This window comes from Mercenaria mercenaria, unplaced genomic scaffold (genome assembly GCF_021730395.1).
Source record: "Mercenaria mercenaria strain notata unplaced genomic scaffold, MADL_Memer_1 contig_701, whole genome shotgun sequence".
Classification (NCBI taxonomy): Eukaryota; Metazoa; Mollusca; class Bivalvia; order Venerida; family Veneridae; genus Mercenaria; species Mercenaria mercenaria.
Window position 1 is genome coordinate 20,138 of NW_026463595.1, and position 22,554 is coordinate 42,691.

General features: G+C 35.0%; 1 protein-coding gene across 1 annotated transcript in view; it reads left to right on the forward strand.

Moving 5' to 3' along the window:
* The window catches only part of LOC128554739 (uncharacterized), a 31,976-nt gene extending 13,410 nt beyond the window's left edge, over positions 1-18,566 (forward strand). The window contains exons 3-5 of the mRNA XM_053536053.1: positions 1,394-1,439; positions 13,074-13,337; positions 16,932-18,566. Of these exons, the coding sequence (XP_053392028.1) occupies positions 1,394-1,439; positions 13,074-13,337; positions 16,932-17,356 (735 nt within the window). The 3' untranslated portion in view covers positions 17,357-18,566. The remainder of the gene's footprint in view (positions 1-1,393; positions 1,440-13,073; positions 13,338-16,931) is intronic.
* The last annotated feature ends 3,988 nt before the right edge of the window (positions 18,567-22,554 follow it).

Sequence of the window (22,554 nt, forward strand, 5' to 3'; positions counted from 1 at the left end):
CCTGAGCTCAAAGCGTAGAAGCAGTCTTTGCAAAATACCCTTTGAGTAACTGAAAGGTAAGAACATCTTGAGGTTGCAATAAATGAATTGAGTGCGCGGATAGACAAAGTAGTTCCATCTCATAATCAAGAGCCACATTTATGGTTCGCACGATTGAATGTACCCCATGGTTATCCATTATCAGGATAACAACAAGAAGGATACAGGTATCCTCCGGCCAGGAGCAAAAATAATTTGAATTTATATATTCTTTGGCAGAGGTGGCACATTTCCATGTGTTTGGCACACCACCAAAGTCATGTAGTAAACACTTTGAAAATATCAACACCGGTGGGGTATCTTCCCATCTACAGAAACATTTAGCGGTAATGTTATATACCCATCATTTCTAATTAAATCATATTCTGGTATAGATGTTGTTTACCAACAATAATGACATTTTCCCATACTCATTTAAACCTGACTAATCACAATTAAATATACATTCTAGTGAATCATCTAGGTTAAATGAGTTATGGTTTGTGATAAAAGCTAAAGTTCTCTTTAACTTGATCTACAGGTACATTTATTCTACAATCATCAGCTTTATCAAGCATTCTACATTTCATTTGAGGATGACGTTTCAAACATTGACGGCATCATTTTTTATTTGCCCTTTAACTGTTTTTAAACGTGTATTCCTGCCACTTTTTTGGATGATTGCTGTACCAAATGGTGGAATATGCTGGTTGTAGGTGGCTGACCCCTAACTGCCGTATATTTCTTAAAGCCTATCAAGACCAATCTTCAGCCCCAGTCAATGAGCCAAAGGATCAATGCCTGTGTTTCTAAAGTTACCCTGTGGACCTACTTTGTGATGCATGGCTCTATAGTTATGTTGGAGCGTTCTGTGCTTCCGGGAAATATACCATTTCCTTGTATCTGTAATATTCCCTTTTAGTGGCCCTGTAGTGTTATTCCAGGTATACCACATCATCTAGACACCTTAGAAGCAGACTTGCCCTTCTTAACACCCCAAAGAGCTGCTTGAAGCTGCTTGAAGAACATATTTATCATACAATTTACACTTTTACCCTGACATTATGGCGTATCCTTACACTTTCTTGTCAGAGTCTGACTGTCGGGTTTGAAAACGAGGCTAGATGTTTGCACCAGAAACATTACTACATGTGTAATACACACAGTAGATACTTTCGGTTTTAAAGTATACACGTAAAATGTAATATTCTGTCGGTGACTGATAACTGTTGATAGTTTGTTTCCTAGAGCTGCTATGTGACACTTTTTGCAAATACACGTAACATGTACTTGGAAAGGATATACTTATTAACACATAAAAAGATTTTTGGTTAGAATGCAAGAACTAAAGAAATTGTTTTACTCTATTTGTTAGGATGGGCAGTCAAACATTTCTGAAGGACGTGACGAATGTATGGAAGGTAAAGTAAACGAATATTTAACTATTTTTTTAATAGAAGAGACAATTATAATAACCTTTAATCGATCAGTAATTGGGGACAGTGGCAGAAACTATTACTTAATAACCCCTATCGTTCCAAGAATAACTAGGTTAAAGATCGGTCTCACCAAAGATTCCTCATAGAATCATTGCATAATTTTCAGTAAATGACGCGATTTGGCTAAAAAACAAAGACAAATATCAAACAGGGAATGCCACGTACCAAAAACGGTTCGTTAAAGGTCAAGACCTCAATATCATCGATGTTAAAATGTTTTCTAATCAATAGCGTGAAAACGTTTGGCTTGAGAACTAACATTTCGGTCTGTATATGACTTTTATTGCTTGGGTTCCGTTTGTTTAAGCTGTTTGTCACAATTACCTCGGTTTTATAAGTAGTGACTGGTCAATAGCATAAGCACTAGACCATGAAAAGTCATAAAACTACTGTGGATGGTCAGTATCTGAACACCCTCCCACGGCATCAGTAGATGAAAGGACTTGGCGCCGCTGACGTTGAGGCCATCCTGAGGACATATGTGTTATACAAACAACTTTAAAATTTGATGATATTCAGTTACTTTCCTTTCCGTTCAAAACTTTCAGAAAAAGGCTTTTCAACATTTTGCTACCAGTTAATTGATTAATATAAACATGATGTAACAGTGACCATAGCTACGCTGTGTATGCAAAGTCAATAACAGAAAGTAATATAAAATCAATATTATGCACTACCGCTACGAATCTATTTCATGATGTATCTGATAGCACAATGACTTTCCAAGAAGGACTCGAACCCTAAGCAAAATATTTTATTTTGCAAAAATACTTCTGAAAGCTTGAAGGAGATGGAACTATTATAAAGATCCAGTTCAATGTTTTACTACTTAGGTGAATGTTTTAAATATTTTTATATACCCCTATTTTTATTACATTATGATCATATTGAATGCGATATATCTTTTGTACAGAAAAACAATAACATGTTTTTGTTAGTGCAAATTATAATACATTACGAAATGAGCTACATTGTTTTGTTCGTACCTAACGATCTTGACACAATCCAAGTGTATTACTGAATTGATAAGTCATGATAAGTAAAGAAAACGTATTCACCGAAAATTGGTCTGCATTTTATGAAAATTTTCCAATCCTGGCAGTAATTATCTTTAGCGGTGTATGAAACACAAGTTATGTAAATAATATTTGAAACATCTTATTAACAACGTACACGTCATAATTTCACCTTTACCCGATACTCATGAAACATGGTAAGACTTTAAGTGTCAATAAAATATAGGTCAAGTTTAATCATAGGTCATTAAGGGTCAAAAGCTGGATCATCAGACATCAGAAAAAAAATGTTAACATTCAAGATGCTACATTTTCTTATTAAACTAAACACATATTAACGAGTTAAGATTAACGTCAACACAGAATCTTGAAAATCTGAGATCCAAATTCTCGCCACTAAATCAAATCATAGGAAATCTTATAAGCACGTTGATTTTGGGGAAACACGGTCATATTAGTTTGGAACTGCATTTCTGGGTTCAAATCCTAGATAAACAGGTCAACAATTATTAAGGAAAACATGATGACACGCATATTGTTACAGTTACAATGTTGGTCTTGATAATTTCAAGATAAAATTTCAGCTTCATATACCATGTCAGACACCAGATCAAATAATAGAAACACCCTGCTTACTATCAATGAAATTTGCTTGATCTTCATTTAACATGGTCAAAATGTCTGTCCCTACAAAATCAAGGTAAAGCTTAAAATGAATTATTTTTGGTCACTGTTTGAATGCATGACTGTCCGCTTAGCTCGAGAAGAAAAGTTAACATGTACGATTGATTGTGTGTTATATCCCCGGGTGAGGCGTATGTTTTCCGTGGCGATTTGATGATGGACATTATTTCTGGCATATTTTCGTCAACCACCTCGGAATCATAAAGATAATTTGACAGTTTACCTACTGTTGAACAACGACACAAAACTAAACATAAACAAACATATTATCGGAATTACAGCTTTTATGATATCAAGGTCAAGTTAAAACTTTAAAATCTATGTTCACATATACTCTAGATCACGTTTTCTACCTGATCTGTATGAAGTTTGTTCAAAATGCTTTTGTTCATGAAATCTAGGTCAGTTTTGGAACTTAAATGTTCTTTTTTGAAAAACAAGTGTAAAATCCAACGTTGACACTGTCTTCATTATTTGGTCAGAATGTTTCCTTCGAAATAATCACGAACAGGTGTATTCGTCTGAGATCAAATGTAGGTACCTTAGTCACTAGGTAAGTGATACTAAGTCCTTGTGTACACTAAATGAAACTGCCTGATCTTCATTAATTTTGCCAAAATGTCTTTATAAAATCTAGGCTTAGTTAAAAATTTGCTTATCTGACATCAAAATCCAGATCATCTGGTCAATATATAGAGTACCACCTAAGCACTCAATATGCTTTATTTTCATTTCGATCATCCAGGGGCCTGGTTAGAATTCTTCTTTTGTTGTTGTTGTTGTGTTTTTTCATGAAATGAAAGTTTAAAACTTTCTTATCTTGACACAGCAACCATGAGACTAGACTAGACTAACATTTTCAAGAAAAAACTTTCGAGAAACCGTAATAGTAAACGGCAATTTATGAAAATTGGGGGAAAATCGCAAAGAATTGTTTTTTGGTGAAATCATTTTACAAGATGTATGAAACAGAATACTAAAAGTAAAGGAAAGTGTAATTGTGCAAAATGTATTTTTGGTAAAACATTTAAGAATATAATTGAAAATGTGAATATTTGGAATCAACCCCTAATAATGGTCAACATTTTTATTAAGAAGGCGAACTTTTGCATGGTAGTAGAGAATTATTTCACAAACAATTCAATTTAATGACTATTTCAAAAAATCCAAGATGGCCACCAAAGCGAAGATTACCGCCATTAAATTCTCATTATACAGGAAAACCGTTTGAGTATTTCACAAAGCTGAAACAGTATAATGAATGATGACCGGTATCATAGGAGATACACACATTTGTTTTCAAAACACACAAACGTCAAGATGGCTGCTCAATTCCAAAATGGCCTCCATGAGGTTATTTACTAATTAAGGCATACAGACACTAAATAGGAAAATCGTGTGTAAACAATGGTACTCGCATATCAAATAGTTCTCAGAGATTTTGCTCTCTAGAGCTATTTTCCTATTTTTTTTTTTCTTTCTTTTTTTTTTGCATTTTTTCTAGACATGTAGGTAGCATTTTCATAATGAAACAATAACATTACTGACTTTGTCATGCATATTGGCAGCATAGAGATTGCTAATTGCTAGTTGTTAGAGGTAAAATTGAACATAATATTATTTACAGTTTAAATGTGTATTTTGTATGCATATCAGTGTAGAAAATTGCAAAATAGGGCAAAACTAGGCTACAGTTATGACTACTGATTGGACATTATGTCATGACAGCTATATTTGTTAACATTTGGCGAGTTGTCAGACGTTACTGAAATTGCAATAATACTTAAGAAACTGTTGGTGTCACACAAAGACATTTTATTTTTCATGCTTTTAGGTTGTTTGAACATTTCAAATGAAACTTACACAATCTTAGAGAAAAAAAAAGTTATTTAGGCATACAGACACTAAATAGGAAAATGGAGCAAACAAAATGGCGGATTCAAATGGTCGTTATTTCTTATTTGCTCTGTAGAGCTATTTTCCTTATTTTGTGTAAATATTTGCTGAAGTCACGTAGGTAGCATTTTCGTAATGAAATATTAACTCTACAGACTTTGTCATGTATACTTAAATCATATACCTCTACTGCAATTGAGTATGTCATTGTGTAGCTAATTTGCAGGGACTAAGCTGTACTTCACCAGAGTTAGTAATACTTATGCTTATATAAGTTATGGACTCAGAAAATTACCAAGCCAAACGTATGTCTCAGCTTTCCAATGCTCAGCCTGTATTTGCTTTCGTCCATCCTGTTAAAATTTAATTTCGATGCACTGGTCGAAAGCTCGAAACTTAGTAACAATACTGAAACACTTTTTTTAAGTCTTATACGTGTTCTTTTATATTATATATCTGACATGACAGTGTAGCTGCAATAGCTTATATTAAGGCACTGGGATAAATAAGAAGTTCAATCCTAGATGTGTTTACATCAATCCCTGGATACAGAATGACTTCATTGTCATCTACCCTAGCAGAGGTGTCCTCTTATTGGTGTTATTTATGGAACTTGTTTCTGAATGGTCTAATTTCAAACATATTTTACAACAAATACAAATAGTATGTTTCCTTTAACTACTCTATATATTATAATTTGTGATGTTGAGATCCAGCTATCATTGTCGTCCGTAAGGTTACAACACACTAAATAGCTGTTCTTATTCATTCTAAATAAAATTGAAATATTTCGAATTTTAAATGTCTTTAACTTACATTTTCTTGAAGAATATTGTCAGTGTTGAATAAGAAACAAAAGAAAAGTTAGGGTCATGTTTGATGCAAGAAAAATATTTTCTGTCAAACACAAAATCATCTAAAAATGATACCCAAATTATAGTCGTGGTGTTTAATTCAAGCTTTCATGACAGATTCTATTATCTTATTATTTCATTGTGAAAATGCTACCTACACGCTGAGCATTAGAACTCAGAGTATTTGCATCAGCCATTTTTTGCGACTTTTTTATTCCACCACCATAAAATGGAGTGGGGATGAGGGGCATATAGGGCTACCCCTGTTCATGTGTGTGTTTGTGTTTTGGTGTATGTGTTTGTGTGTTTAGGGAAAGGCGGAGTTCGTGTCCATGCCATAAATTTGGCATGCATCATCCAGTTTCAGAATAATTTCACACAAATACATGTACATGCGGAGGTAGACAATGTGTTATGTGCAACAACCATTTCGCTTGGTCAAAGATCAAGGCCAGAGTCTGTTGTTGAACTTAGCCAATTTTCACAACATAAGTGGTCTTCGTGTCCGGGCCAGGACTTTGACATGCATGGTCCGATTGCAAAATTATTTGACACAAAGGTTAAGGTCATAGTCGATGGCTGAACTTAGCCAATTTTCACTGCATATACAGAAAATCTTATTTTCTGGTTTTCCAACAATATTTGTTTTGCAATTAAATAGGGCCAAGGGTCCTTCTTTTAGTTATGTGAGCAGTACCATGCCTGTGACCTTTCTCATGTTACGGGGGCATTCGTGTCTGTGACACATTTCTAGTCCTATTTAGTGAAAAAGAAAGAAAACTGAAAACAATCTTTGATGTAATTCTGCTGATCTTACTAAGAAAAAAGTACCCATACTCATATGTTGTAGTAATAAATAAGGAATTTATCACTGCTTAACGACGATTTCTACAGTTGAATGACCAGGCAATTCTATCTGTAAACTTCACTATTGCCCCGTATCAAATCTACTGGCTGTATGCTTTCCATCTTTGAAAAACTGCATATGGTTACTAACAATAACCAGCTTATCATTAGTAAAAACAATGATATCAGACAATTTAACATAAAATCGACGATAATTCTGGTTTAAATGTCGCTTTTATGGCTGCCATATTGGATTTAGGATGCCATTTTGAATTTTTGGTTCACATGAGCCAAAGGCTCAGGGTGAGCTATTGTGATCACTCACCGTCCGTCGTCCTTCGTCCGTCGTCCGCCCGTAAACTTTACTTTAAACGACATCTCCTCATAAACCGCTAGGCCAATTTCATCCAAAAAAACAAAGAAAAATATCAAACAGGGAATGCCACGCACCAAAAGCGCAGCCTCCTCAAAACGAACCCCCCAGCACGCAAACGCGTGCACCCACACACACACACACACACACACACACACACACACAAAGCTTACACATCAGGACAAAACGAACAACACACACACACACACACACTTCACAGGAATGTTTCATTGATGAAGCTCTACAAAAATTGTTCAAAGAATTGAATTCCATGCAGAACTCTGGTTGCCATGGCAACCGAAAGGAAAAGGTTAAAAAATCTTCTTCTCAAAAACCAGAAGCCCTAGAACTTAGATATTTAGTGTGAAGCATTGCCTAGTGGACTTCTACCAAATTTGTTCAAATCATGACCCCGGGTTTTAAATTAACCCCGCCACAGGGGTCATATGATTTTACATAGGAAAATCTTAAAAAATCTACTTCTCAAAAACCAGAAGCCCTAAAGCTTAGGTAGTTGACATGTAGCATTGCCTAGTAGACCTCTACTTAAGTTGTACAAATCATGACCCCGGGTACAAAATTGACCCCGCCCTAGGGGTCTCTTGATTTTACATAAATTTTAATAGGAAAATCTTCAATTTTTTTTAGAAAATAAACCAGAAGACATAGAGCTTAGATATTTGACATGTAGCATTACCTAGTAGACCTGTACAAAATTTGTTCAAATCATGACACCCGGGGTCAAAATTGACCCCGCCCCATGGGGTTACTTGATTGTACATAGAAAAATCTTCAAAGTTTTTCTGAAAATAAACCAGAAGGCCTAGATTCTAAATAATGGACATATAGCATTGCCTATCCGACTTCTACAAAATTTATTCAAATCATGACCCCCGGGGTCAAATTGACCCCGCCCCATGGGGTTACTTGATTGTACATAGAAAAATCTTCAAAATATTTCTAAAAATAAACCAGAAGGTCTAGATCTTAGATATTGGACGTATAGCATTGCCTAGTAGACTTCTACAAAATTTATTCAAATCATGACCCCGGGGTCAAACTGACCCCGCCCCATCGGGTTACTTGATTGTACATAGCAAAATCTTCAAAATTTTCTAAAAATAAATCAGAAGGTCTAGAGCTTAGATATTTGACATGTAGCATTGCCTAGTGGACCTCTACAAAATATTTTTAAACTTGATCCCCCAGGATCAAATTGACCCAGCCCCAGGGGTTAATTGATTGTTCATAGGGAAATCTTCATAAATTTGCTAAAAATAAACCAGAAGGCCTAGATCTTAGATATTTGATATGTAACATTGCCTAGTGGACCTCTACAAAATTTGTTCAAACCATGATACCCGGGGTCAGAATTGACCCCGCCTCAGGGGTCACTTGATTTTATATCGGAAAATCTTCCAAAAAGTTTCAAAAAATAAACCAGAGGACATAGAGCTTAGATATTTAACATGTAGCATTGCCTAGTAGACCTCTACAAAATTTGTTCAAATCATGATCCCCGGGGTCAAATTGACCCCGCCCCATGGGGTTACTTGTCTGTACATAGAAAATTTTTCAATTCTTTTCTAAAAATAAACCAGAAGGCCTAGATCTTAGATATTGGACATATAGCATTGCCTAGTAGACTTCTACAAAAAAAAAATCAAATCATGATCCCCGGGGTCAAATTGACCCCGCCCCATCGGGTTACTTGATTGTACATAGCAAAATCTTCTAAATTTTCTAAAAATAAATCAGAAGGCCTAGAGCTTAGATATTTGACATGTAGCATTGCCTAGTGAACCTCTACGAAATTTGTTCAAATCTTGACCTCCCAGGGTCAAATTGACCCAGCCCCAGGGGCTAATTGATTGTACACTGGGAAATCTTCATAAATTTGCTAAAAATAAACCAGAAGGCCTAGATCTTAGATATTTGATATGTAACATTGCCTAGTGGATCTCTACAAAATTGTTCAAACTTGACCCCCAGGGTCAAATTGACCCAGACCCAGCCCCAGGGGTTACTTGATTGTACATTGGGAAATCTTCATAAATTTGCTAAAAATAAACGAGAAGGCCTAGATCTTAGATATTTGATATGTAACATTGCCTAGTAGACTTCTACAAATTTTGTTCAAATCATGACGCCCCAGGGGTTACTTGATTTTACATCGGAAAATCTTCAAAAAAAAATCTAAAAATCATCTGTTTGACATTTGAAACATGTAGCTCATATTACTCAGGTGAGCGATACAGGGTCATCATGACCCTCTTGTGTTATGTCTCCCATCACACAGTGGTGTGAGAGACATATTGATTTACTCCAGTCTGTGTGTGTGTGTGTGTGTGTGTGTGTGTGCGTGTGCGTGTGTGTGTCACAAAGCTTGTCCGCACTCTAAGTCGAACATTTCTCATCCGATTTTCACCAAACTTGAATAAAATGTGTTTGACCATAACATCTCGGCCAAGTTCGATAACTAGCCAAATCCGCCCAGGCACTTTTGAAATATGGCCCTTGAATTACTGATTTGGTCCATTCATCAAAGCCATCGAGAGAAACTAGACATTTATCAATGGGGCAGTTGTGGGAGACATGCGCTTTTCTCCAAAGCATATCTAGTATTTGTAGGTTTTTTAAGCTTAAACAAAGATGGAAGATGTTTATATATTTGAGTTGTTAAAACATAATTGGACTTGTTCATTTTGGCACAATTTTAGAAACTTCCCAAAATAAAACTATTAATTCTGGAGAATTATAATTTGAAGAATGAAAGAAAACACCTGATATGCTCTATGCATGTTTGCTGTACTGGTTAAGGTTAATTAGTGTTTCACAGTACAGGTTACTTTGAATAGCACTTCACAATGCTGGTTAACTTTTAAGAGTGTTTCACAGGGCGGGGTAACTTTGAAAAGTGTTTCACAACAAGAAGTTGTTGTGCATTATGGTCAGTTTTGACTCCTGTTGCACTAAATGCATGCCTGCTAAAAACCTGTGGTCAAAATAGTTTAGATAAGGGTTGTTGGAAACAAAGCAGAATTGTTGAAAACAACATCATTTACTTTGTGTTTGTCTTGTATGGATGTTCAGTAACTTCAAACTACATGTTCCTTCATGGAAATGTTTTGTCAGTGATTATTTTGATTGAGTATGCTATATTAATTGTAAGAATACATGCATACATAATTGTTGAATGATTTTACTTAATTTAACACACCATACTTACAATGTTGAATTACCTTCAGCAACAGCAACAAGTACAACAAACAAAAGAATTTGTGGAAATTCTTTTTCCTTAATTTAGATTAATATATTCTTAAATGTTTTCATGTATTTCGCTGTTCAATTTGGTAGTAAACAATACTAACTGTTTTCACAAGGTAAATGGAACTGTCTTTGAAGATCACCCAGTAACTTCTGTTATTCACGTATACTTCTTCTGCTAGAACCTTTTTTTTTATGCTGCTGCCGTAAGAAATTGGGGCGGGGGCATAAGGTGTTACCCCTGTCTGTGTGTGCGTGTGTACAAAATCATGTCTAACTGTTAACTGTGTTTTCATTGTTGGACTTTAAGATATCTTGTCACATGCAAACACCATAAGACAACATGCCATGTGCAACAGCTAGTCTGATAGCTCAAAGGTCAAGGTCTCTGTTAAGAGTCAAAGATTTGTATGTTTGTGTTTGAACAAAATCTTGTCCTGCCTGTAAGTATTTTTTTTTTTGTCTTTTTTGTAACATTTTTTATGCAGGCATGGATATTCAGATAACTTTGCACAAACATTAATCACAACAAGTTTATTCGATAGACCCATCCCCCTAGCTTAAAAGTCAATGTCTCACTTCGAGTTGTGGATGGATATTCAAGTAACCACACATAAAAACTGAACATAACTAGTTGGTGTGTTCTGGATTAGGCATATTGATAAAACACACACTAAAAGGTCAAGGTTATCCCTTAGAAATCAAGATTTTACCTCTTTACCCTTTTGTATGAATCAATGAATATTCATATAACTGGGTACAAACATTAACATTACTAGATGATGTGCTTAGAGTTTAGAGATAAACACTAATTCAGAGGTCGAGGTCATGCTTAGAGATCAAAGATTTTACCTGATCATGTCTTAGACATATTGATTTAGTGCTGTCCGTCAGACTGTCTGTCGCAAAGTTTTTCCACAAATTGCTTGACACAAATATTCACACAGTCATTTTGTGCAAGACTTAGACCCTGAAATCAAAGGTCAAGATCACACTTGCAGATTAAACGTTTATATTTTATTTTTTTATTAAAGCTCACCATATTAAGACTATGTAATATCTAATCATTCAAACATGAAATAAGAATTTCTTTTCCAGGTTATAACAAGTATACATGTTTTTTTAGCTCACCTGAGCACGAAGTGCTCAAGGTGAGCTTTTATGATCGCACTGTGTCCGTCGTCCGTTAGCGTCAGTCGTCCGTCGTCCGTCATCAACAGTTTGACTGTTAACACTCTAGAGGTTACAATTTTAGCCCAATCTTAATGAAACTTGGTCAGAATATTACCCTTAATAAAATCTTGGATGATTTTGATATTGGGTCATCTGGGTCAGAAACTAGGTCACCAGGTCAAATCAAAGGAAAAGCTTGTTAACACTCTAGAGGTCACAATTTTAGCTCAATCTTAATGAAACTTGGTCAAAATATTACCCTTCATAAAATCTTGGAGGAAATTGATATTGGGTCATCTGGGTCAGAAACTAGGTCACCAGGTCAAATCAAAAGAAAAGCTTGTTAACACTCTAAAGGTCACAATTTTGGCCCAATCTTAATGAAACTTGGTCAGAATGTTACTCTTAATAAAATCTTCAACGAGTTCGATATTCTGTCACCAGGTCAAATCAAAGGAAAAGCTTGTTAACACTCTAGAGGTCACAATTGTGGCCCAATCTTAATGAAACTTGGACAGAATGTTACCCTCAATAAAATCTTGGACGAATTTGATAAAGGGTCATCTGGGGTCAGTTTGACTGTTAACACTCTAGAGGTTACAATTTTAGACCAATCTTAATTAAACTTGGTCAGAATATTACCCTTAATAAAATATTTGACGAATTCGATATCGGGTCATCTGGGGTCAGAAACTAGGTCACCAGGTCAAATCAAAGGAAAATCTTGTTAACACTGTAGAGGCCACATTTATGACTGTATCTTCATGAAACTTGGTCAGAATGTTAATCTTGATGATTTTAAGGAACAACTTGAATCTGGGTTATCTGGGATCAAAAAGAGTTCTAATGCTCTATATTTTGAGCTAAAAAATCAAAGAAAAAACTTGTTAACAATCTAGAGGCCACATTTATGATTGTATCTTCATGAAACTTGGTCAGAATATTAATCATTATGATCTTTAAGTCATGTTCGAATCAGGGTCATGTGGGATAAAAAGTTAGGTCATCAGTCAAATCAAAGGAAGAGCTAGTTAACACTTTAGAGGCTAGATTTATGACCATATCTTAATGAAACTTGGTCAGAATATTAATCTTGAATATCTGATCTTTAGGTCCATAGGTCAAATGAGCGATACAGGGCCTTCAAGGCCCTCTTGCTCTAAATTTCTAACTAGTTAATTTTTCGCACAATATTGTAATCTAATATTGTGCCAAATTGGGACCTCTTTAGATGCATAAGTCTATTGGTATAGATAGATTCGAGAAATCCTCAGTTTCATTTATATTTTTACCCAAAACGTAGACATTTTGCATCATGATGATTTTCTATATTTTTAGATGTTGTTACACACATCTTGTATAACACTTCAACAAGAAATCATTTTCTGTGATATTTTCCTTTCCTTTTAGCATTTTGGCCAAAATAACCTTTACTTTATATACCCAGGTTTTAAACCTTTCATCGGAACGGATGTACAGAAGTCTACTAAAGCTTCAGTGTTCAGGTCTTCAGTTGGGCCAATAGTCACCTTGGACGGTTGTGATGAGAAGTGCTTTATAACAACTGGTAATGGTCAAATCGACAACAACTGTAGTTTTGTAGTCAATGGACGATATGAGGCGTTGAAAATATTGGCTATAATTTTTAATGGCATGTTCATCTTGATAGCGCCAGTAGGTTATAATCTGCCTATGGGGAATTATAAGAGAGGTATGTCACATAATATTATTATAGAACCTGGTTTTAGACTACTAGCTAGTACTTTGACCATGTTCAGTTGCTGTTGATCCATGGCAAATTTTCTTAGATATAGTTAAAACGTGTTACCTTGAACTCCAAAGAACCGCCAAAAGTTTAATTTATATTTTGTTGCAGGTGTTTTGTTTTCAACATTTGTATTTAAACGGTACTGACGAAATGAATAATTTAAAAACTAGAATGTGTCTGTAGGACACAGGGTGTGCCCCCACTGGTACTTTGGCACAAATAAGGGGCAATAATTCAAATCTTTGCAGTCCTAATGGGGCATAGCCTCAACAAACATTTTATGAAAAGGATTCATTATTCTATGCCATATACTTTTGAGCTATGAGCAACATAAACAAAAAAATCCACTATTTTGGCTATTTCAAGAGCCATAACTCTGTAATAAGCGCTAAGATTCTCAAGAAGAATGCCAAGTGTGCAAGGTCACATCATGTTAAAGACCCAAGCAAGGTTTCAAGAATTTACATCAAATGCTTTTTGCGCTAGGCACATAATTAGGTGAAAATGTGCACATTTTTACTATTTCAGGGGTAATAACTTTACAAATAGTGGTTGGAGCCAGCCAAAATATATTAGGTGTACAAGTTTGTATCATGATAAAGACTAATGCAAGTTTTAAACCATCTATATTAAATACTGTTCGAGCTAGGTGCGTCACAAGGTAAAAATGTGCATTTTTGACTATTTCAGGGGTCATAACTCTAAAATTAGTGGCGGCGGCAGACATAAAAAGAGGTGCGCAGGTTCATATCATGATAAAGACTCGTGCAAGGTTTAATAAGTTTATATGCAATACTTTCTGATTTAGGCGCACCTCAAGGTGAAAATGTGCATTTTTGACTATTTCGTGGGCCATAACTCTGGACATAGGGAGCAGACCCAGATGAAAAATATAAGGTGCGCAAGTTCATATCATGATAAAGACTCATGCAAGGTTTAATAAATTTATATGAAATACTTTTTGAGCTAGGCGCTTTACAAGGTGAAAATGTGCATTTTTGACTATTACATGGGCAATAACTCTGAAAATAGAGAGCGGACCCAAATGAAAAATTGGAGGTGCGCAAGTTCATATCATGGTTAGACTCAAACAAGGTTTAATGAATCTATATCAAATACTTTTTAGCTAGGCGCATCACAAGGTGAAAATGTGCATTTTTGACTACTTCAGGGGCCATAACTCTGAAAATAGGGGCCGGAGCCAGACAAAGAAATAGGAGGTGCGCCAGTTCATATCATGATAAAGACTCATGCAAGGTTTCATCAATTTTTATCACATACATTTTGAGCTAGGCGTATCGCAACTTCGGACGGACAGACGAACGGACGTACGGACGCACGCACATACGGACGGACGGACGCAGGGACAAGACCAAATCTATAGGTCCCCCTCCACTCATGTGGGGCACAAAAGCATCTACAAAATCGAACAAATATTTCTCATTCACAAATACTTATAACTAACAACTTTCCCGTATCTCGATATGCAATGCTACTATAATCGTAAATGTATTAGCCAGAAGCCAAAATAGTCGTTAATATATCAACCAGTAGATATATTTATATCTTCGGCGTTTGTCTGGTGACCTAGGTTTTTCCGCATTAATACGTTACTGCAATCGAAACAAAAAAAACAACAGATTGAAGAGTATATTATATATTGACCAAAAATACGTTAAAATTGACGTTCGACAGCTGAAGATACAATCGTGGCAAAATAATTATATTTTGATGGTAAAATAAATGTATGGCACGGAACTATTTGTTTGTACCTATGGCACTACTTTTGTTCGGTCTGCAGTAAGGACATTTCTACATTGTTTACTTTGGATCGAGTGTGAGACAATCGATTCAAAAACATTTAGAAGTGTTCACATGACTTTATAACTTAGGAATAGCTGAAATTTCGAAACAAAGAAAGTTCGAAAAACAGAGTATCAACTGTAGCTTTATAGGCATATAGTTCTTACGCCAAAGTCTCTTCTATCCAGTAAATTTCTCGAATCAAATGTCTAAACGTCATTTTAGTTCAAAATGTAAATTTGATTTATATGCCTTTTTGATAAAATAGGATGTAATGTTTTACTTAAATGTATCTCACTTAAATGCGGTAATCAGTAAACATAACCAGTCTACGTAGATTCTTTTTATGTTGCTACTTAACAACCATTCATCCATATGTATCATCAGAAGTTGAGTACGAAGAAACTTAGAACTTTCGATCGGGATTCCGAAGTCTACAACCTCCTAATTCTACTTGCTGACCAGATATTTCATGTTGAGATATTATTTTTTGTTATACCATTTTATCACTAGTTTGGCAAAAATGACTTATTATATATCGACAACACTGGGTCCCCTTACCCCACATCCGCATTTTATCTAGATATTGAACCTTTCACTAACGTAGAACTAAGGCTAGCCTATTGGTTATGATTAGTATGTTTCAGTCATCTGTAGTGGATTTATATTTCGCAGTTTATGAAATTTGCCCAAACTTTTCTGTTTATGATGGACTTAGTCTAGACAAAATTTATATCTCATTATATAGAGAATATTAGGTTACTGTCTTATAAATTTAAATTTATTAAGCGAGTCGGAGAAAGTATAAAAGTCTGAGGGTCTGCCGAGACTTTTATTTTTTCGTAGTCGAACTTAATAAATTCAAATTTATTAGACAATAATCAAATGTTCTATTTATCCTACCTTCTGATCTAAACTCATTCTTAAATTAAATTCAAAATTTACAACCAACTTGATCCGAGTCTGCCTTGTATAGAAATCTAAAAAGTGATAAGCCGAACCATAACACAAATAGGTAAATTAATCAAAAACATTATGAATTAAGAGCTTAAAAACAAAGGCTGACCTTGTTTTGCTTTGTGCCCGACCTCTCTGTTCTGCTGAACATTATTTTAAATTGCTGCCAAGTGAAATTTTGTCCGAAGTTCAGTTGTATGCCGGATTACCCATCCTCACCAAGCAAACGAAAGACGTGACTAAAACACACACCAAAACGCCGCTTGACAGAACAAATAGGCAACCCGTTTCCTGAGGACCTCGATGACTTTATTTAATAACAATCCATTGCAGATGCACTATATTCCTAGATTGAAGTGCAGACATCTAAAATCCTGAACAAACGCTTACATGAGTCACTTTCCGTTTCTTTCCAAGCGTTTTCGTTATAAACATTTTTGTAATAATTGCAAAAACGGTATGCATACACTATACATTTGTACCATGGTCTCACATACCTAATAAAAGCTCGTGTATAAAAATAATTTCATAAATATGTTTTTTGCAGTTATTCTCAAAACCAAGATGGCAAAGTTTTAAGAAAAAAATCCAAAAAGTAGTCCGCCAAACTTTATCAAGTCACTGACCTGATAAAGCGAAATTTATCTGACCTCTTGATTTTTGCTTTTATTTTGCATGAAGGTAGGATAAAACAGTCTTAACATGCCATTGAAATATAATCGACGAAAAGAGATATGATAAACATGATAAATGATATTCTTAAATATGTACTTTAAGTGCCACAAAAGGAAGAGGTCATAGATGACAAAGATGAGACTGCCTCAGGTAAGATGGTGTTGCAGGACTTACAAAATGCTTTAGTCTTCAAAGTTGGAGCCGGAACGGGATTAACATATGGTTATATGGAACGGGACGCTTTGGGCAGTAAGGAACAAGGACTTAAAGGATATATGTTAGTGAGGTCATTAGGAGAAAAGCCGTTTGCTGCACCTGGAGATGGAGGTGCTTTGGTATTTCATAGAAGAGCAAAAGATTGGTCATGCATTGGAGTACTAATTGGAAGGTCATCGACGGGAACCTATGTTGTAAAGACTATTAAAGAAATTCTTGAAGGCTTTGAGCAGTATATTGGGAGGTCGATTGCTCTTGATACACCGTTTATGGATCCACAAGTATCTGCAATACTGGATAATGAAAAATGAAAAACTTGACGCCATTTGACGCCATGACGTAATAATGTTGACGTCAGAACAGTGATTTGTTTTATAATAATTCACTGTTTTCTGCCTTCTTTGTTTAATAGAAAAATGAATCGGATCGTGTTAGAATAATTGATAAAAATGATTATATTTTATAAGATATAAGATATAATGCACTTTGCAAGTGGATAATTACTTGATAAGCAACTTTGCTACGCATTATGGATTATATCTGCATTTTTCTTCTCAAAAAAAAAAAAAAAAAACAACAAAAAAGCAAAAAAAAAACAACAACAAAAACAGCCATACGATATAGCCACTGTTTCGTATTTTGAACACTTACCAAATTATATAATATATATACCAAATGTTTTAGCCATACATGAAAAAAAGAACTTAAGGATGAAACATTTTGAGGAAATTGTTTTCAGAGCATCTGACACTTTATTACCAATCAACACCTTTTTGCAAGTTTATTGCTTATCACACCTTTTTATTGGGGGACTAGAGGTGATCATGTTATTTATTACACAGATAAGAATCATCTCGGTGATAGCAGCGGAAGCACTGCGTCTTTATTAAAAGCCAAATTCTCGAATATTTTATAAAGTTTTAATCAATTAAAAATGTTTTTAGATACATAGTCTGTATTAATTACCAATAACTTAAGGATAATGTGACAGTGATTCAGTACTAGATGTACGCAGAGCTAATCTTAAGCAGGTATAGCACGCGCTAAAAGAAAAGAAAAATTCATTTTACATATCATATCATATAATATTCATGATGATAATATAATGATTATTATTTCGTTCCGCTACATAAAAGGAAATACTATATTGAGCTGTTAAAGAGTAACATAATAAAGAGAGCAAGTATTAAGAATTAATCGTGTAACATTTGTATTTTCCTGTGTTCCGCAAATTACAGTGCGACAGCTTCATTTCGCTTAAAATGAATCAGTTTTTGTTAACTTTTTTATGCTAGTTTTAACAATCTAACATCTATTAAATTAGTCAAACAGTCACCAGGTTATCTTTGCAAAACCAGGACTTTGACAATGTTAAATACCATTTCTAAGTGGCTTACACACTTCTGTTTTAGATTGGGGACCAAGGAGCAATAAATGATATAGTGTTGCATTTTTTTAAATCTGCTTATGTACAAAAAAGATGATTTAATAAACTTGTCTAATTGGATTTTTTTCCCCATATTTTGGAGTCATGGTTTTTTTTCCCGGCGGAAAACATTTTTTTTTTCAAAGTCTGTAAAAACAATTAGTTATTGCATATTTTGTATATAAGAACTTGATTGTTTTTCCCTTCTTGTGTATGCTTGTGAGTCTATAACGGTGCCCTACTGTTTTCTTATGTGTTGCTTGTTCGGTTTTCTATGTTATTTGGTTGATCGTAGTTGTGTGTTTGTCTTTGGTGCATGCGTTTCTGCGCTGATGTGGTTTGCGTGGCGGTGCGACTGTTTTTAAAGAGCATGGCGTTCCCTTGTGTGTTTGTCCTTGTTCAACTGTCCCCTTCGGATTCCTCCCCTCCCCTCCATCCCCCTCCCACCCCCCCACCCCCGCCCCCCATTTCGCCCCTTGCCATTTCCTTCCCCTCCATCAATATTTAGCATAAATTATTATGTACTTGTTGGATGTTTGAAGCAACCCGTCTGAAATATTTTCCATTACAGCGTCTTTTTGTTATGGGCCTACTATGTAAATGCGTGACTCTGGGGCTGTTTTTTGGTGCTCTGTGTTTCCGAGAAATCTACCCTTTTACCTATTATATTTTGTATCAAATAGCAGTCTCCTGCGAAATTTTGAAAAATCCAATGGGATTTTTCCACATATTTTAATGGAAAAATATCTGCCAGGAAGAATTTTTGATTGGAAAAAAAAATTCAAATTTATTTTTTTTTCCAATCTAAAAAAACTCGAAAAAGTTCCAATTGTAGTTTTTATTAAAAACTTTTTAAAATTACTTTTGTCTTAAAAATAGTTGTCGGGTTTGTTAAATATTATCCCCATATATTTGTTATGTCTGTTTATTATGATATTTGAATCTGATAATGAACGTTATTCTTAAATCATCGTTCAAATAAATTTGCTATAAGAAAATAACAAATTTTCTGGGATCATGCGATCAAGTTAAGTGTGAAGTGGGCCTCCGAGGCCGAGTGGTTAGGGTCGCTGACTTCAAATCACTTGCCCCACATCAATGTGGGTTCAAGCCTCACTCGGGGATTTGAACTCCTCATGTGAGGAAGACATCCAGCTGGCTTACGGAAGGTCGGTGGTTTTACCAAGGTGCCTGGCCAGTGATGAAATAATGCACGGACGGGTACCTGGGGTTTTCCTCCACCATGAAGAGCTGGAAAGTCGCCATATGACCTAAAACTGTGTCGGTGCGAGGTTAAACCTAACAAAATAAAAAAGTGTAATGTATGTAATAAGAATTTTGTTATTGTATATTTTGTATATAAGAATGTAATTTGTGTCAAATAGCAGTCTCCTGAGAAATTTTTAAAAATCGTCTGGGATTTTTTTTCCCAACATTTTTAATGGAAAAATATCCGCCCGGAAGAATTTCCGATTGGAAATAAAATCCAATTAATTTTTTTTTTCCAATCTGTAAAAACTGGAAAAGTTCCAATTGAAGCTTTTATTAAAAACTTTTTTTTTATTATTTTTGTTGTTGTTGTCCGTATAAAAAGATGTCGTGTTTGGCGAATAGTATCCTATTAAATTTGTTATGTCTTTTTATTATCGTATTTGAATATAATCAAGAACGTTATCATGCAATTGAGTTTGTTTTAGGCCCCACCTGGGTAACCCCGTGTATTTTCCTTTGCATAACATACATATGACATACAATGTCATATACAACGTCAATGATATATCACGTCAGTTTCAATACGCATATTATTGCAAAGATTTTTGGAAGGTAAGGAAAAAGGAAGGAGAAGGGAATAGAAAAGAAAAAAAAGCTATGTCACTTTGGAGTCCAAACTTTTATTAATGAAAAAGTAAATTAAAATGAGGAATTAGGGATGATCGTTTCTTTCAGTAGTAAGTTGCGATCGAGTTAAGTGTGTAGTATGCAATAAGACTTAATCAAAAAACGGAACGTGGCGTGTAACAACAACAACTAAATGTGTTTGTTTATACACAATCATGACCAGCTACGTAAACCTGTCTCTGATTTGATACTTAATTGTTCAATAGTGCAAAAATAATGAATAATCACAGCAGAAACTCACGATGTTACTTGACAGTAACCATGTTAAATCAATAGCTGGTATCTTCAAAGTAGGCGATTTTGAGGGCTTATTTTATTCAAACGACTTCAAACAGCTACTATTTGCCGTCTTATTTTTGTCGAGCCCTTAGTTGTATTTTGAAAATATGCGGATGCTATGTTAATTAAAGATCACGGCTTTTTTTTTCAAATAGAAACGGAATAGTACGTTAAGCACGTTACGTAAGACCTTCTTATCAATAATTTGGTAAAATTAAATTCACTAAAGATTATGCAAATTTTGTTCATATTTCTATACAAGTACTGGTCTATTTAAGGAACACAGTTTCATCATTTTTAACTGTATTTCACAGTGGTACATGTGTTAAATATAACTGCACGCATATACTTGTACATGATTTTTCCATAAAAAGGCAGACGAGGATGACTGTTGTGTTGTTTTAGCTACGTTGTTTGTTAAAGATTAAAAAAATACGCTCTGGAGCTATTGCCGTTAAAAACACCCATTCTCTTTTTGGTCAATTTGTTTCCCTCCCGACGTGGGATTTGCTGATCACGTGGAAAAAAATCTGGCCGGTTTAAAACAAACGAACGCTCCGCGAGATTTAAAAAAAGAACTTCCAACCTTTATTGATTCCTCTTTTGCCCTGTTTAAATAAGAAAGCAAATTATATTTCTTGAACTATATTCTTCCCTCACTGTTAATAAACACAAAATTTCAAACGTTTATCCAAATTTATATCACGGAAGTACTAGTATATATTATTTGTAGTATAGGACGGACCGATTTCTAATGCTGGCAAAACTTGTGGTCCAACCCTTTTGTTTTATCGCTTCTTTGCAACGTTACCGAATATTTCTTAATGTACAGGAGTATTAAATATGTCTTGATGTATTGATAGTAGTTTGCTGTTGTACATATATTTACATATGTATCTGTATATTATTGTCTTGATGTACATTTACCATAATGTCCTGCGTGATAATTACAATAAAATATGATTAAACTAAGTACTAGTAGTATAGTCCGCTGAAAATGACTGTAAGCCGGATAGACTGGGGCAGTGCCGGGAAATCGGACTAACGCATAGCCGGTTGCTAGCTACCACAAAAGTGAAATGAAGTGGTTCATGTGTAGCTGCATTCATTTTAGAAAGCTAAAATGAATACTAGATAATTAGATACTCAGCAACGCAACCTGCTACCGAACGGATAAGACTTAAAACTGAACGAAATACCTTTAGCGTGTCGAATACTTCCAGTTAAGTAATTTTACTTGAAGGTACATACAAGACAAGACACATAAGATTAAAGCGCCACACGAAGTATTAGGAGTTTATAGTGGTTACCTTCTTGGCGATATATGACCATTTTGTGTCGATTCGCCATAAAACCCAACTCACTCACTCACACTTTATTTGGTATAACCTGGTACATTAAAAAGTAAATAAGAGACGAAAACAAGACCTTATTCAAAACAATCTGACGTCAAAATGCAGGGAGCAACGTGCTGTTATTAGGTTTTGTGCTCAAAAAAGATTAAAACTGACGAGCCCGCGTACTTATCTTTAATTTCCACCAAAAGCATCAGGACGGGCACATACTGATGAAACAGTCTTTCTTTTAGAATGTGCGTTTAAACAATTAACCACAACGCATAATACTATCCTTTTGTCTATGCTGATCAGCGAGAAATCATGTCTGAACAATGGTGTTTATGTGTATCTCGACCTGGTGTACGAGCATATACCTTTTTTATGAATATAAAACGCATTCAGTCGGAAAGGGAATGCTTTGGAAAGGTATTTTGTCGTTTAAAGTGCTCCGTGTGTTTAACGTGATAACCTTATATCACAGTTATTATGTTATAGATATTTCATTCATGAGAGGGTGATATGGAAAATGTTTACCGCGAGATATATGAATATCGACCGAGACGTTTTT